The sequence below is a fragment of the Rhinatrema bivittatum genome, chromosome 4, assembly GCF_901001135.1.
Source record: "Rhinatrema bivittatum chromosome 4, aRhiBiv1.1, whole genome shotgun sequence".
Lineage (NCBI taxonomy): Eukaryota > Metazoa > Chordata > Amphibia > Gymnophiona > Rhinatrematidae > Rhinatrema > Rhinatrema bivittatum.
This window is the reverse complement of record NC_042618.1, coordinates 194,715,322-194,730,157: the sequence shown is the minus strand read 5'-3', so window position 1 is coordinate 194,730,157 and position 14,836 is coordinate 194,715,322. Positions and strand designations below refer to the sequence as shown.

The 14,836-nt window shown below is 46.4% G+C and overlaps 1 protein-coding gene across 1 annotated transcript in view; it reads left to right on the top strand.

The window, feature by feature from the left end:
* The window catches only part of WDR82 (WD repeat domain 82), a 95,780-nt gene that overhangs the window by 66,847 nt on the left and 14,097 nt on the right, over positions 1–14,836 (top strand). Inside the window, exon 7 of the mRNA XM_029599495.1 lies at positions 13,514–13,583. Within this exon, the coding sequence (XP_029455355.1) occupies positions 13,514–13,583 (70 nt within the window). The remainder of the gene's footprint in view (positions 1–13,513; positions 13,584–14,836) is intronic.

Sequence of the window (14,836 nt, the reverse complement as noted above, 5' to 3'; positions counted from 1 at the left end):
AACCTTTGGACTGATGGCACTGCGTCTCCCGAACTTCTTATGTTATCCTGATACTAAATTCTAGTGCAAATGTACCTTCTCGACCCCTTGGTTAAATTGCTGTTAAAACCTGTGTATTGCAACTGGGAAGAGTAATTAGCCCCTTCGATAGTCCAAGCTCCTGGCATCTCAGTCACCTGGATATTAGATGTATGCACCAATGTATCCAAATTAGACCAGATACATAAATAGCCTGACCTTGTAGTTGAGAAAGGCGGTGGGTTATCGCCTAGACTTGGGGAGATCCTGGAAGAAGGCTTCTCGAAGCTTGGATCTTCAGTAGGCAGTTCAACTAGACGTTGAACATATACACATCCATTGGCCCTCGAGTTGTCAGAAGCCAGAGAAGATGTAACTAATTTGCTTTACTTTTTCCTTCCCATCGATGCCTTGGGGTGCACAGCTTTGGCTGCATGCCACAGGCCCTCATTTAAATAGGAGGGTGTCGCTGGTTGATATCATCACTGGGGCTGTAGTGGGGGGAAGAAGGAAAACTGTGTCACATCAAGTCTCAAGCCGGCTCTGTTCCGTTGCAGGCGGTAGGCACATTCAACTGATGGTACTTCCAATATTCCCTGAGTTCTCTGCTAGCTCTCCCTGTTTGAATCACTTTTAAAAAATTGCTCCAGTCAGGTCAAAACTGAATCACAGTTATTGAATAATTGCTTCATCATGACTGGAGTGCCACAGGGGTCAGTGCTCATGGCCACGCTGTTTAACATTTACCTGTGACCGGTCTGTAGCCTACTTGCCAATTTGTGGGTAGGCTACAGGCTGTACGCTGGTGACATACTGTTTATTATTCCAATAACGACCACTATAGAGAATACCCTAAACACAGTGGGTAAATGTCCGGTCTCAGTTCAAGAATGGATGAAGACAACTAAATTAGCCCTGAATATTGCAAAACAGATTTAATAATACTCAGCCATTTTCCATCTGATAACTATCCCATGTCCTTTAAGTTTGAAGATTGGTCCTTCAAATTTTCTTCGACAGTAGAGAACCTTGGTGTTATGTCAGAACCTGACTTATTTTTAAGAGAACAAATAAAACAGCCTTAAATGCATTTAATAAATTGCGAATATTATGAAATTTAAAATCTTTCTTAGCACACAATGATTTTTGGATGGTCATAGTCCCTGGTATTATCAAAATTAGACTATTGCAATGCACTATATGTGGGACTTAAAATATATGTTGAAATGTCTGCTTCTAACAGGTTCAAGGATATTGAATTCTGTTGCTCTTATATTGTATTCACTGCCCTGGCTCTCAGTTTAGTGGAGTATTCAATTTAAAATTGTATCTTTAATCTTCCATGTACTAAAAAAGAAGCAAAAGCAAAAAATAGATGTTGGTCATATATTTCCTACACGTAAAAATATGTCTACTTAATGCTGTAAATAAGACTGCCACCAAATCAGATAATACCAATTGTGCGTATGCTGACAACAGTATTCTTGTTATTTTTATGAAATGCACATAAAATAAGTAGTGCTTGAATTATATCGATTGTGACTTATACACATCATATTCACAATGTCCAAACTGAAAGCTGGTGAGCAAAAGCAGTTAATATTGTCCAAAAAATCACTAGCAACCCTTAGCTGATAATTGCTGGAGAAAGCTCCGACATGGTCCCATGTTTCAGATACCACCTGCTTCAGGGGGGTCTTATTCCTTGATAGTGTATGCTCACATGTAGTTAATCCAAACCAAGAATTTTAAAAGTCTCTGTAAAACATGGAGGAAAAGATGCTGAATTTAAAATGAAACAGGAAGTGATGTAAGCAATATGTAAAAATGTCTCTAACATCTTTAGATCACCAAATACCAATGAATTCATTACATCCATCAGGAGCCACTGCACGTAAAAAGAAAATCTAGAATTGTTCTCGTGTATTTAATTGTTTTGTATGTCAGCACCCTGATGCCGTGGACAGAGTTGTTCAGGCACCTTCCATCTTAGTTCATGAAACATTTGTGAAAACTTCTGACAATGTAACACCACAGGCACTGTCAGTTTCAAAGTATTGATGCAGCTTCTGTTTTCTATAAGTCTGACTAATGTTCCATTTTGTTTGACCCACATAGGTCAAATTACAAGGGCATTGTATAAGATAAATTGTTCTCTGGGTTAGACAGTGTGAGATTTAAATTTAACCTCCTATCCAGTTTGTGGATGAATCCATGTTGATCCCGAGAAAGAGGTTGCGCACACATCACAATCACCACTCAAGTAATGTCCTAGAGCCAAGAGAGCATCAGAGACTTCAGTCTGAGAATGGAAGTCTGAGTGGACAACAGTGTCTCTAATTAAGAGTATGGGAATAAGAAACTCGAAGGAATTCTAAGAATATTGTGGCTTCCTCCTGCCCAAACTGGGTGGAGCTTTGGTACATCCCACTTCTCTGGACTGATCTGGCATGGATGATAAGGAAGGTGAAATTTAAACATATCTGCTGATTTCCTTTCCTTGAGTTCTGCCTGACCAGTCCAGATCCCACCCAAGGAATCTGCAGCATCAAGGGCTCATAATCTGATAAGGTCAAAAATCTAACAACGAGTACATTGCTGCCCACTCTGAAAACAGCTGGCCTAATTATGAGCGTGATGTATGGATTTTCCCACAGATAAGCAGGCTGAATTAGCCATGCTGTCTGGGTCGGTCTTTTGGGATGGCTCGGCGGAGCTTCACCAAGCTGACAGAGCTCTGCTCTGTGTGTAGCTGCGTGTCCTTTTCCATGCGGCGCCATCTTCACCTCAGTCTGTTTCTTCTGCACTGCATGCTGCAAGCAGAGCTTCGCTCTCTCCTCAGAGAACTGGTTAAAAAAAAAAAATCATGATCATGCCGCTGCAGCTGCCTGGATTTAAATTCTGCCAATGCGGCAAAATGTATGCAATGGGTGGGCACAACTATTGTTACGTGTGCCTCGGTCTGGATCACGATCAGGCGGCTTGCCGGGACTGCGGCCACCTGTGTGTGTGTGTGTGTGTGTGTCCCCCCGCAAAGGTGCCTTGGTCCCACCCCAGCTCGGAGCGTTTTTCGACCCATTCCTCCCTGGGGTCCCGCCTTTCTGCCCCAAAAAGGGTATCCCTCATGGGACCACTGGAGAAGCGGCAGAACCAAGGGGGAACCCCCCGACTCTCAGCACCGCCAGCCAACACAGAAGACGTCTGGACACACTGGCGCATCTGCCACGGTGCCCTGCATTGCCCACCACTGAACCACCGACGCACCCACCTGATGCGTCGCTCCGTCCCAGTGCATTGCCCGGCATGAAGCACCACATGTCTCAAGCACAGTCGGTGCATGTGTCAAAATTGAAGTGCAAGGAGGATCTGGCACCTGCCGCTTGAATGCACTGATAAGGCTCAACTTGACACAACTCAACAGTAAGACCGTTGATGCAAGCCCATGCTGCACCACGCACATCGATGCAAAAAAACACCTGCATATCACTGGGACCCAAAAACATCCCAGGATCCAGCCCTGGCAGCAGAATCACAAGGGGCCATCTTTCCTGACTTGGATCTGATCTTCTTGGACGAGGAACAAGTGTTAGTCTTAGGGTCCACGAGCTCCTGTCGCTCATCGGACTGGGTCTACTCTGATCTATCTTCAGTCTCCAGACACAAAAGATTGGCGCCACAGCTATAAAAGCACTCTGGAAGCATCATAGATGAGCGGATTCAGCGGAATGGGTAAAGGCTGGCCCCGAGGAACTGATTCGGAGTGCTGCCACCACGGAACCCACCAGCAGAGGACTTGTTGCTGGTGCAGGGGAAAGGGACTTTGGCATCTCAAGCGATGTCTCAGATTTCTAAGATCCTAACCCAGTTCCTCACTTCTGTAGAAGATCAAGGGAGCAGCAGGTCTCGCTGTCTTCCATGAGAGGACTCCCTCCAGGGTGGACCACCTTTGTCTCCGCCAGAGGACATCATTCCTGATCAGCAATCTAGCTCCGGGGCACTCCACCTCTCCCCCCACGTAACTGGGTTCCTCGATGGGGTACCCATCGGACCCTTCAGAAGGGCAGCCTGAGTTGGCTTCCCCACCAGAGGACCTCTCCTATTCAAAATTTGTGGAAAAGGTGTGCTCCTAACTGAACATCAAGACGTGGAAAGTACCAGACCCCCACGCAGAGGTCTTGGGAATTTAAAGATCTTTGAAACACCAGCCGAGCCAACTGCCTTGCCTTCACACGCTGTACTGGATGCGGTCATGACGAAGGCCTGGGAATCCTTGTTGTTGGGGCTGGCGACCTCCCGCAAGATGAAACTTAAGTTCAGAATGAGACAATCTCCTTTTTACAGCACGGTCCAGTTGCCACGTGTCACTGGTTGAATCGGCTATGAAGAGAGCCAAAACATCATGCCTCTAGTCCAGTACTCCTCCAGGGCGCAACTTGAAGTACCTGGATGACTTTGGCAGAAGGGCTTTCCAAGCAGAGATGCTAAATGCCAAAATACAGCAGCATCAGTTTTATATCACCCAGTACCTCTGAGTGTCTTCAGTCATTCAAGCCCTTTCTTGTTACTGCTTCGCCGGAGAAGGCCTTGCCCGCAACAGTTCCTAAACTTAGAGGAAGATCTAAGGCATTTGCTACATACCATCTATGAGGCTTTTGAGACCTCGGCTTGTACCACAGCAGGAGGCATAGCCGCTCATCAAATGGCATTGCTCAGGGCTAGTGCCATTCGTGAAGATGTTCATGAAGAGTTGGCAGACCTCCCTTGACTCCCGGACAACTTCTTTGGGGACAAGCTCCATGAGACGGTGGTGCAGTTAAAGGAGCAAAACATCGCAGTGTTGTCACTGGCATCCCCAGGGGAACAATCAGCAGCGAAGAAATAGTACCCGTCCTACAGGAAGGCCTTTTTCCAGAGATGGCAATATAGGCCATATTCTACGTACCACCCTCTTGCTTACCCTCTGGCACAGCCTCAACAACCCCGCGGCAGGCAGAGGAACCAGAGACGACGACTGCCACCAACTAACAATACAAAACCACAGCAGGGTTTTTAGGGACACCAGGGCCGCTTTTACTGCTACATGTGGGAAGGAGGATTTCCCACTTCTACCATTCTTGGGAAGCTATCACCTTTGACTGTTGGGTTCTCTCCATTGTCAGGGAAGGCTATTCCCTCCATTTCAAGACCACGCCAACTCTCCCCCACCGAGTGAGCCAGTATCGGTCCACCTTGGGATACCTTCATTGCCCGCAAGAGGAAGTCTCTACACTCCTTCAACAGCGTTCGATCCGGGTCCCCAGCTTGCAGCTGAATCAGGAGTTCTACTCCCAATACTTCCTCATCCCCGAGAAATCAGGAGACTCCACCCAATCTTGGACCTCAGAGCTCTCAACAGGTTTCTCGAGAGAGAAATTCAAGATGACATCTCTCAAGTCCATCCTTCCTTTCCTACAGCCCAACAATTGGATGTGCTCACTGGACCTCAAGGATGCTTACTCCCATGTTCCTATGCACTATTCCTCCTGGCAGTACCTACACTTTCAAGTCAACAGTTGCCACTATCAGTAAATGGTACTCTACTTTGGTCTCTCGGGGCTGCCCCAAGAGTCTTCACCAAATGTCTAGCAGTAGCAGTGGCCCACCTCAGGAAGCAGGGAATCTCATTGTTCCCGTACTTCGACAACTGGTTGCTAGTGGCATCGACACCAACCACAACCACCCTTCAAAGCAACCTAAGGACCACGATCTAATGCCTGGAAAGGCTTGGATTAATCATCAATTATAAAAATTCCAGCTTACAGACATCGCAGAATCTGCAATTTATCGGTGCCCGCATAACTAAAGCTTAAGGAAGAACCTTTCTTCTGGCGGACGGGGCCCACGCGTTGTGCACACTGGCCATACAGCTGAAAGACTCTACTCGCACTACGGCCCACCAGCTCTTGATCCTCCTGGGTCACATGGCAGCAGTCATCTACGTGGTGCCCCATACACATTTGTACATGTGCACCTGCAGCGGGGGCTCAAGTCTCAATGGACACAGTTCTTACACCTGCTGTGAAGGCGAGTGTGTCTGATCCCAAGCATGATAACAGACCTGAACTGGTGGTTACGCCCCGTTGCCCTCTCCGTTGGGGCCCTACTTCGCCCACCAATTCATCAGATGATAGTCACCACGGATGCCTCAAGCAAAGGCCGGAGAGCCCATTTGCATCACATGAGTACGCAAAGGCTCTTGTCCCGCTGGGACAGCTTTCAGCAGATAAACCTCCTGGAACTCTGAATGTTCAGAAATGCAGTGCATACATTCAAGAGCTTCCTATGAGGGAAAATTATTATGGTCCACACTGACAATCAGGTTGAAATGTTCTACTTAAACAAAGAAGGAGGGTCCGGTTCCTGGAGGCTGTGCAGGGAAGTAGTGGGCATCCTAGAGAGGGCGGAAGAGCTTGGCAACAGCCTTCAGGCAACCTACTTACCCGGAGTGGAGAACTCCAGATCGGACAGGTTGAGCCAGGTTTTCCATCCGCACGAGTGGGAACTTCGCCAAGGCGTAGTGGAGTCTCTCTTCCGGATCTAGCATCTCCCACACATAGATCTGTTCACTACAGAGGGCAGTAGGAAAGTACAGATGTTCTGTTCAGTTTACCCCAGCCAGAAGCGTCTAGCGCCAGATGGGTTCCTCAGATCATGGGCGGGGGGGCTTCTCTACGCTTATCCTCCGATCCCACTCATCTCGAGAACCATTCAGAAGGGTATAGTAGTCGTTCCCGGCATGGCCCAGACAACTGTGGTACGCCTATCTGGTGCATCTCTCAGTAGCTCCACCCATTTCCCTAGGCCATAGTGCGGATCTACTGTCACAGGATGGAGAAACCTTGCTTCACTTGATGCACTCTTCGCTGCATCTCACAGCATGAAGGTTGAAAGGATAGTATTAAATCACCCGAGCGGGACTGGTGACTGCTTCAGTGAGGGTTCATGTCAGCGCAATTCCTGCCTATCATCCCCACAATGTCCTACCAGTATCCCCTGCTCTCTTGCTTTATGAAGGGCATTCTACGTCTGCAACCACCGGTGCACATGCCCCTGGTCTCATGGGATCTCATCCTAGTTCTGGAACAGCTTATGCTTCTGCCCTTTGATCTTCTGCGGACTGCTCGCCCTTTGAACCTCTGGGGACTACTCACATGAGGTGTATCTCTTGGAAAGTTCTGTTCTTAGTTGCCCTGACCACCGCAAGAAGTCAGCGAACTACAGGCTCTGGTTCACTACTCGCCATACCTGGAATTTCATCACAACAAGGTAACCTTACGGCCTCACCCTTCATTCTTACCCAAGGTGGTCTCCATTTTCCACATAAACCAAACTATCACCCTGCCAACCTTCTTCCAGGAGCCACACACAAACGGGGGGAGAGGCGGCTCCACACATTGGACTGCAAACAAGCCTTGGCCTACTATAAATGTCAAACACACTAGTGGCTAGAGCCTCGCAGCTGTTCGTTTCCTTCAACCCGAATGCTCCAGGTTTACCAGTCTCTTAAGATAACTCTCTCAGCTTGGATTTCACAATGCATTCAGTACTGCTACAGTAAAAGATCAGAGAGTCTGGCCAGTCTGCCAAAGGCGCATCAAGTAAGAGTGATGGAAGAATCAGTAGCCCATCTGTGTGAGGTTCCAGTCATGGACATACACAAGGCCGCCACATGATCCACACTCCACACTTTCACTTCCCATTACTGTCTCGACCAGCAAGCAGTTGCTGAAGCGGTAATGGGCAGGTGCATTCTCCAGTCAGGAACACAGTAAAGAGACTGTCCACTCGTCTGGACCAGGCTGAAGCAGAGGTCTCACTCATTCTTGGGAACAACGCCATGTTCTGGCATGGACCCATATTGTTGCACTTCAAACTGTCAGCTGGGGACTCCCAGACAGCATGGCTAATTTAGTCTGCTTATCTGCGGGGAAAAAAAGCAAGGTTGCTTACCATAAACAGTGTTTTCCGTAGATAATAGGATAAATTAGCCATGCTGATCTGCTCGCCTCCCCGGACAGTCTCCACTTCACACTTTGCAGACACACTTTGGAATAGAATGAGGAGAAGATGGCGCCACCCGTGAAAGGATGCGCAGCTGTACACAGAGCAGAGCTCTATCAGCTTGGTCAAGCTCCGCCCAGCCATCCTGGAAGGATGCCCCAGACAGCATGACTAATTCATCCTACTGTCTACGGAAAACACCGTTTACAGTAAGCAAACTTGCTTTTCTTATTCCTAGGATAATAACCATGGAGTGACATTTTCTGGTTGTATCAGGTTTTGGTTATGATGGTGTTTTGGAAACCAAAACAAACAATTCTTTGGTTGATATAGGGTACTGAAGAGCTGATGGCAGCACCAGACTTTGAGCTTTTTCTCTGACTCCATATGCTGGCAGGAGTACATAACCCACTTCTCTGGACTGGTCTGGCAGGACTCAAGAAAAGGAAATTAAAAGCTAAGTTTAAATTGTACCTTTTATTGGTTTTATTGTTCAATTTATTGTCTTATGCTTCATTTAATGATTAATTTTAGTTTTGTACTATTGCTATATATATCTTTTATTGTATTTAATTTTATTGTACACAGTTGCGAGTTTTCAGAACAGTGGTATATAAAAATGATTAAATAGGGGGTTCCTATATCAGGCTGCTGCCCCTTTCCTGCCTGGAAAAAAAGATCTTTCTGATAGTGAGTTAGGTGACTGAAGTTCCTGAGGCCGACTCCTGTACCTGGATATAAGCTGCCGCCCTGCGCCGCACCCCTTCAGGCATTTGATTTCACCAGATTAGAATGGGGAAAAAGAGGAAGGGGAATATGATTTTCAACCCTTTCTGCCTCCATACCTACACAAGCTCTGATGTACTGTCACCTTATCCACTCAATTGATCATCATGGTGTTGGAGTCATTTTTTGTTACTTTTGCTGAGGATGTATATGGAGGTTAGGCTGTATGGATTCAGAGTTTTCACCCAGACACATACTAGTTTGAAGGCCACAGGCCAACCTCTAAGTGAACTCCTGTTTACTGTCTTGCACTGTGAAATGTTTACGAACAGGCAAGTGTCTGTTTTCCTAGCGTGTAGCCAGATGGACTCAGGACCAGTGGGTTATGTGCTCTTCTGCTAGCAGATGGGAGATGGAGTCAGATTTCAAAGCTTACGTCACCCTAGATATACCCCTGCAGTGACCTCAGCTCTTCAGTATCTTTCAGTCTCCTAGCAGATGTGGACACTACCCCACACACTAGCACAGTGTTAGGAAACTACAGCAAAGAAGAAGAAACATTTTTTACCTTAAAGAGGATCAAGCCCCGCTCTCTTGTGGTGATACCTAAGGAACCCTCCCTCAGTCGAGAATTCCTGAGGTGATCTCCGATATCCCTCAGAGGTGTGCCTTAGTCCAGTTGCCGGCTTCTGGTGTGGACTTAGCCCTAGAGCGGCTGAAAGGCAGCGGGCTCGCATCCAAGCGCGGCAGTGAAGTTAAAGCCCTCTCCCCCGTAGCTGGAGACCGTTCCTGCACATGACTGTAAGCACCGAGACCAGGTAAGCAGGGAATTTTAACTTAAGGTCTCCTGGGCTCAGATTGCCGTGCCGACTCTGTTTCCTCACCCGGCCAGGTAGAAGGGAGCACTGATCGGGTTGAGCAGCCTTGATTGGGCTAGGCCCCGGTTTGGTGCAGGGGATCCAGCCACGTGGAAGACCCTCAGGGGCGCGCCATCTTACACATTGGGCAATTGGCGCCATCTTCCTTTCTCGGCCATCGGTTCGCACGGGGCAGGCTGGACAGTCAATGCGCCCAACTTGTGCGCCTCTAACATAGACGCGTGCACATCTACACGCATTGCTGCGCACAGAATTACGCACACAGTGCTCACGCGCATAACTGAGCGCATATTACAGCACATTACCTATGCAATTATATACAGAGGCAATGGCGCCAGCATCCAGTGAGCCCAGAAGGCACTCTCTTTGCACAGCCTGCCACATCAGAACTGCACAGCCTGAACTGGAGTCCTGCCTGTGTCATCATTGCGATGAAGCCCAGGGGGGACCAAAGCCTGGTCCCTCACTGTCAGAGGATGGGTCCGGAACTACTACATATGATAGCACCCCAGATCTATGCAACTCCGAGATGGCATCTCCACAAGGGGGCACCTCAGGGACCCCTACTCCAACTCCGCACTGGGGTTAACATAGACCCAGGGACCTTCTCCTGGCTAGAATTTTTCCAGGGGCTGCAAGCCTTCGTTCAGGCACAATCAGCCCCAGCTGGAGCCCGGGTTCAACTCATGCCTGAAGCACAGGATCCTCCCAACCCTGTTCGGATGCCTCGAGACATGCCTCGCCTAACCAATAATTTCCCGGACGAGGACCCGGATACCTCAGATGATGATGGCGGCTCTCTGGAAGAAGGAGAAATCCCTCCAGGCCTGGAACCATGCTTTGCTTCTTCCACAAGGATGAATTACCAGCCCTCGTTTCCCAGACTGTGAAGACTGTTCAAAAGTTCAAATGTTTATTGTATCGCCTTCTCGTGACGGTTCTGTTGTACTGTAAACCGGTGTGATCTGTATTCTATACAGGAATGTCAGTATATAAGAATTCAAAATAAATAAATAAATCCCAGGCGCGGAACCAAAGAAGAATCCCATCTTGGTGTCCCTTCGTAAAGCCTCATGCTACTTCCCAATGATGGCAGCCATCCAGGAATTGATTGACCTGGAGTGAGCTGCCCTGGAGGCCCTGCTTTAAAGGAGGCCGGGCCTTGGAAGTCTTGTACCCTCTTGGAACCAGCGACCAAGGAACGCCTGCGTTTTCCAAAAGTGGACGCCATGGTCTGTGCAGTCTCAAAGCGAACAACCATTCCCGTTGAGTGAGGGGGCTGCATTGAAGGATACTCAAGATAGACTATTAGAATCCATCCTTAAGCAGGCATTCGACGCAACAGCAATGACACTGCAGATTGCTTCCTGCTATGCTCTGGTGGTACGTTCCTGTTTGCTCCTCGAGAGAGAGAGAGAGAGAGAGAGGCAAACAACGCAAGAACATATATCGGTGAAACGATTGAACCTGCAGCAGCCTTCCTGATGGACGCAAACTCAGATTTGGTGCGTACCTCAGCCAGAGGAGTTACCTCTGTAGTGGCGGCCAGAAGACAGTTATGGTTGTGGAATTGGTCTGCTGACGTGACCTCTAAAGCGTGTGCCTTTTAAAGGATCTCTTTTATTCGGAAGCGAATTGGAGAAGCTAGCCAGCAAGTGGGGCAAATCTCCAGTACCTCTGCTACCAGAAGACACGGGTAGAAGATCCTAGTGCCCCTCCCCCAGAATAACTAGGGGCTCTCAACGCTTTCGTGCCTACAGGAATTCGCAGTTCCAGGCACCTCGTCCCTCAGGAAGGTCTCAGCCCTTTCAGAACCAACAACCAAGAGAGGAACAGGCCCGGGGGCAAGCTCTGGCTGTACTCCCCAATGAGAATGGGATGACCCATCCACAGGAAGAGGAAATAGGGGGTCGACTTTCCCTCTTCTATCAACGATGGGTCGAGATCACATCGGACAAATGGGTACTAAACATCATTCAAGAAGGTTACTCTCTGGAGTTTCGCAGCATCCCTCGGGACAAATTTATGATATCACCCTGCCACTCCCTCACCAAGAGACTGGCAGTTGAAACCATTCTGACAAGACTATTCAGTCTGAAGGCAATAACCCCGGTTCCTACGCCTCAACAAAATACGGGGCGCTATTCCATCTATTTTATCGTTCCCAAGAAAGAAGGATCATTCCGACCCATCTTGTATCTCAAGAAAGTCAACCACTACATGCGGATACAACACTTCCGCATGGAGACTCTTCGCTCCGTAATAATGGCAGTACAACCGGGAGAGTTTCTAACCTCCCTGGACCTCTCCGAAGCCTACCTTCACATTCCAGTCCATCAAGATCACCAGTGTTTTCTAAGCTTTGCGATACTGGGTCACCATTACCAGTTCCGAGCGCTACCCTTCAGCCTAGCAACCGCCCCCCGAACATTCACCAAAATTATGGTGGTCATGGCAGCAACACTGAGGAAGGAAGAGATCTTGGTACACCCTTACTTGGACGACTGTCTGATCAGGGCAAAGTCTTCGGAAGAGAGCTGGCAGGTGACCAGCAGAGTCAAGAACCTACTGCAGGAACTCGGCTGGGTCGTGAACACGGTGTGGCCTTCACTTTCATCTGATCAGAGGCCTGGTATCTGGGGAAATGATTGAACCATCTGAAATTGGAAGGTAGTCGCAAAAACTGGGACTTCCTTGTCTTGAACTGTTACCCAGCTTGTACATTAACTACTGACACATCAGTAAATTAGCAGATCTGGAACATAGGATGTCTTCTGCTGAGCTCTACTTTGCTACATTGCAAGATCTTAATTGAATTTTCCAGTTATCTGTATCGTCTAATGTTAAAGATTTTCATAGTTTACACTGTGAGTCATTGGATAATGCAATTCGATGTAAAAATTTGATTATTGAATTTCCTACATCTAGGTTGTCAGTTGAATTATTTGAAAAATATCGGTATGAGGTTTTACAAATTATCTCAGGATAAAACAATAAAGCTATCTAAATGTTAATATATACCAGAATTAAAGATGGATGTTAGAGTTGAAGATAGCATGGATCTGTTAGCTCCTACAGATAATACTAATTTTTCAGATTTTCTCCAAGATACTCAAGATATCATGAAAAGGGCTACACTATTGGTAACTTTTTCATTAGATATAGATAAAGATTTGGTTATAAACAATATTTTAGATTTAAGAATATGAGCTTTTGTGGACAGAAAGTTCAAATCTTTCCAGATATTTCAAGGAAAACAAGTTACATAGGAAATAGTTTTTGGCACTTAAGCAGCATACTCTTCAGTTGGGGGCTACTTTTTTCCTTAAGTTTCCCTGTAAATGTATCGTAGCCTACCAAGGGAATTCCTGTGTTTTTCTGTATTTGTCTCATTTGGAAACTTTTCTTTTAGATACAACTTCAGCTGTATAATGAAATATCTTAAGAGATTTTTTGTAGAATTAAGTACTGAATAATAGAATTTTTTTGGCAGCATCCATCTGTATGAAGTGGTTTTCTTAGTTATTTTCTTAGTCCTCCATTTATGTGGACTAATATGTTAGATTACAATTACTGTGGGAAAAAATTATTTTTTGCTTTATTATATTCAATAGACTTAATGTAATTTATTAAAGATATAACTATAAAAAAATATTGATCAAAAATATACAAAAGTATGTAGGTGGTAGGTGTTGAACATTGCTGACTTATGTATATAGCTATAATTTTGAACCAGTTATACCTTATCTTGAAAACGGTCATGGAATGTTGCAATGTTTGTTTTGTAAAATTAAAGTCAAGAAAAATTGTATTACAAAACTGAATATTGATCTTTGTATGTTGTGATTCAGGGATATAACAACAGTAAGTCTGTGACTCTGGAGGCATCATTCACACCTGACTCGCAGTTCATTATGATAGGTAAGCTACTTTCTCTGCCATGGCACTGACCCTTTAGGCATACATTTATACACATCTTAATCTACATTCTGCCTTATACATCCCTTTCCCTCTCATTTCTGGACACTTCTTCAAGGGGAGAGGGCCATGGCTAAATGGATTTCCATTATGCCTACTACCCACACGTCACTGTCTTTAGTTTGGAAGACTGACATTGGTGAGTTGGTAGAGGACTCTATCTCAGAGTTCCAAGTACTAAAAGTCCCCCCCCCATGAACTTCCTCCCCATTTCCTATTTACCACTACCTTCCACTCAGAATATTCTGCAGAGAGACTTTTAGACTCCTTCCTTTGATTACTGACACTTTGGAAAGATTTGTCAGATTCCTATAGAAGTGCTGGACTTGAAAGCTTCCCTAATCTGTGACTTTCCAAACCAGCAAACTGGTAAATTCTGAGGCCCTTTCATTTACTGTTGCAAATGCAAACATTTACTGCTCAAGCTTTTGGCAAGGGCTTGAACACCATGATACATTGCATGTGAAAATTTCCTACCCCACCTCGCTTTTTTTTTTTTTTTTTTTAATTAAATGCACCTTCCTTGTACGTACCCAGACCAGTTCAGACTTCCCTGCCAGCAGATGGAGACAGAGAAAGTTTTACTGATACTGCTACATAACCTCTGGTACCACCTGCAGTTCCTCAGTATTTCTCTGTCTCTAGCAGATGATGGTTTGTGTTTTTTTTGTGGTTTGTTTTTGTCTTTTTGTTTTGTGAGCCTTCCTCCCTGGGTTTTTTGGGTTCTAGTGGATCCTTCTCTGTCTGGTTGAGGTGGACGAGCTGGAGGTCTGTGACTCTTCTGTACGCTTGCTCCATTATCCTGTGGGGTGTAAATCTGGAGGTCAAGATCCCTCCCCTTCATGAGGCTGCTTAGGTGGTTATGGGCTCTAGGCAACTGGTTCTTTTTATCAGTTTGCCTCTCCTTTTTGATTGATTCTGGCTGATCCTCTTGTAGTGCTGGACAGCTCTGTCTTCCATGCTGTGAGAGCCGTATTAGTTTTTGTAACAAAAAAAAAGAGAGAAGAAGCCAGAGGAACTAAGGTAAGGCGTAGGAGGCCTGAGAGTTTGAAAGACGACTCTACTCATTTAAGCTCTTTTATCGCTGTCTCCTGTTGTGAGCAGCTTTAGGATTGGCACAGTGTTTTTTTCACGCCGAAGCATTATGGTGCGCAGCTCAGTGTGCTGCGCATGCGACACAGCCCCGGCATGTCTGA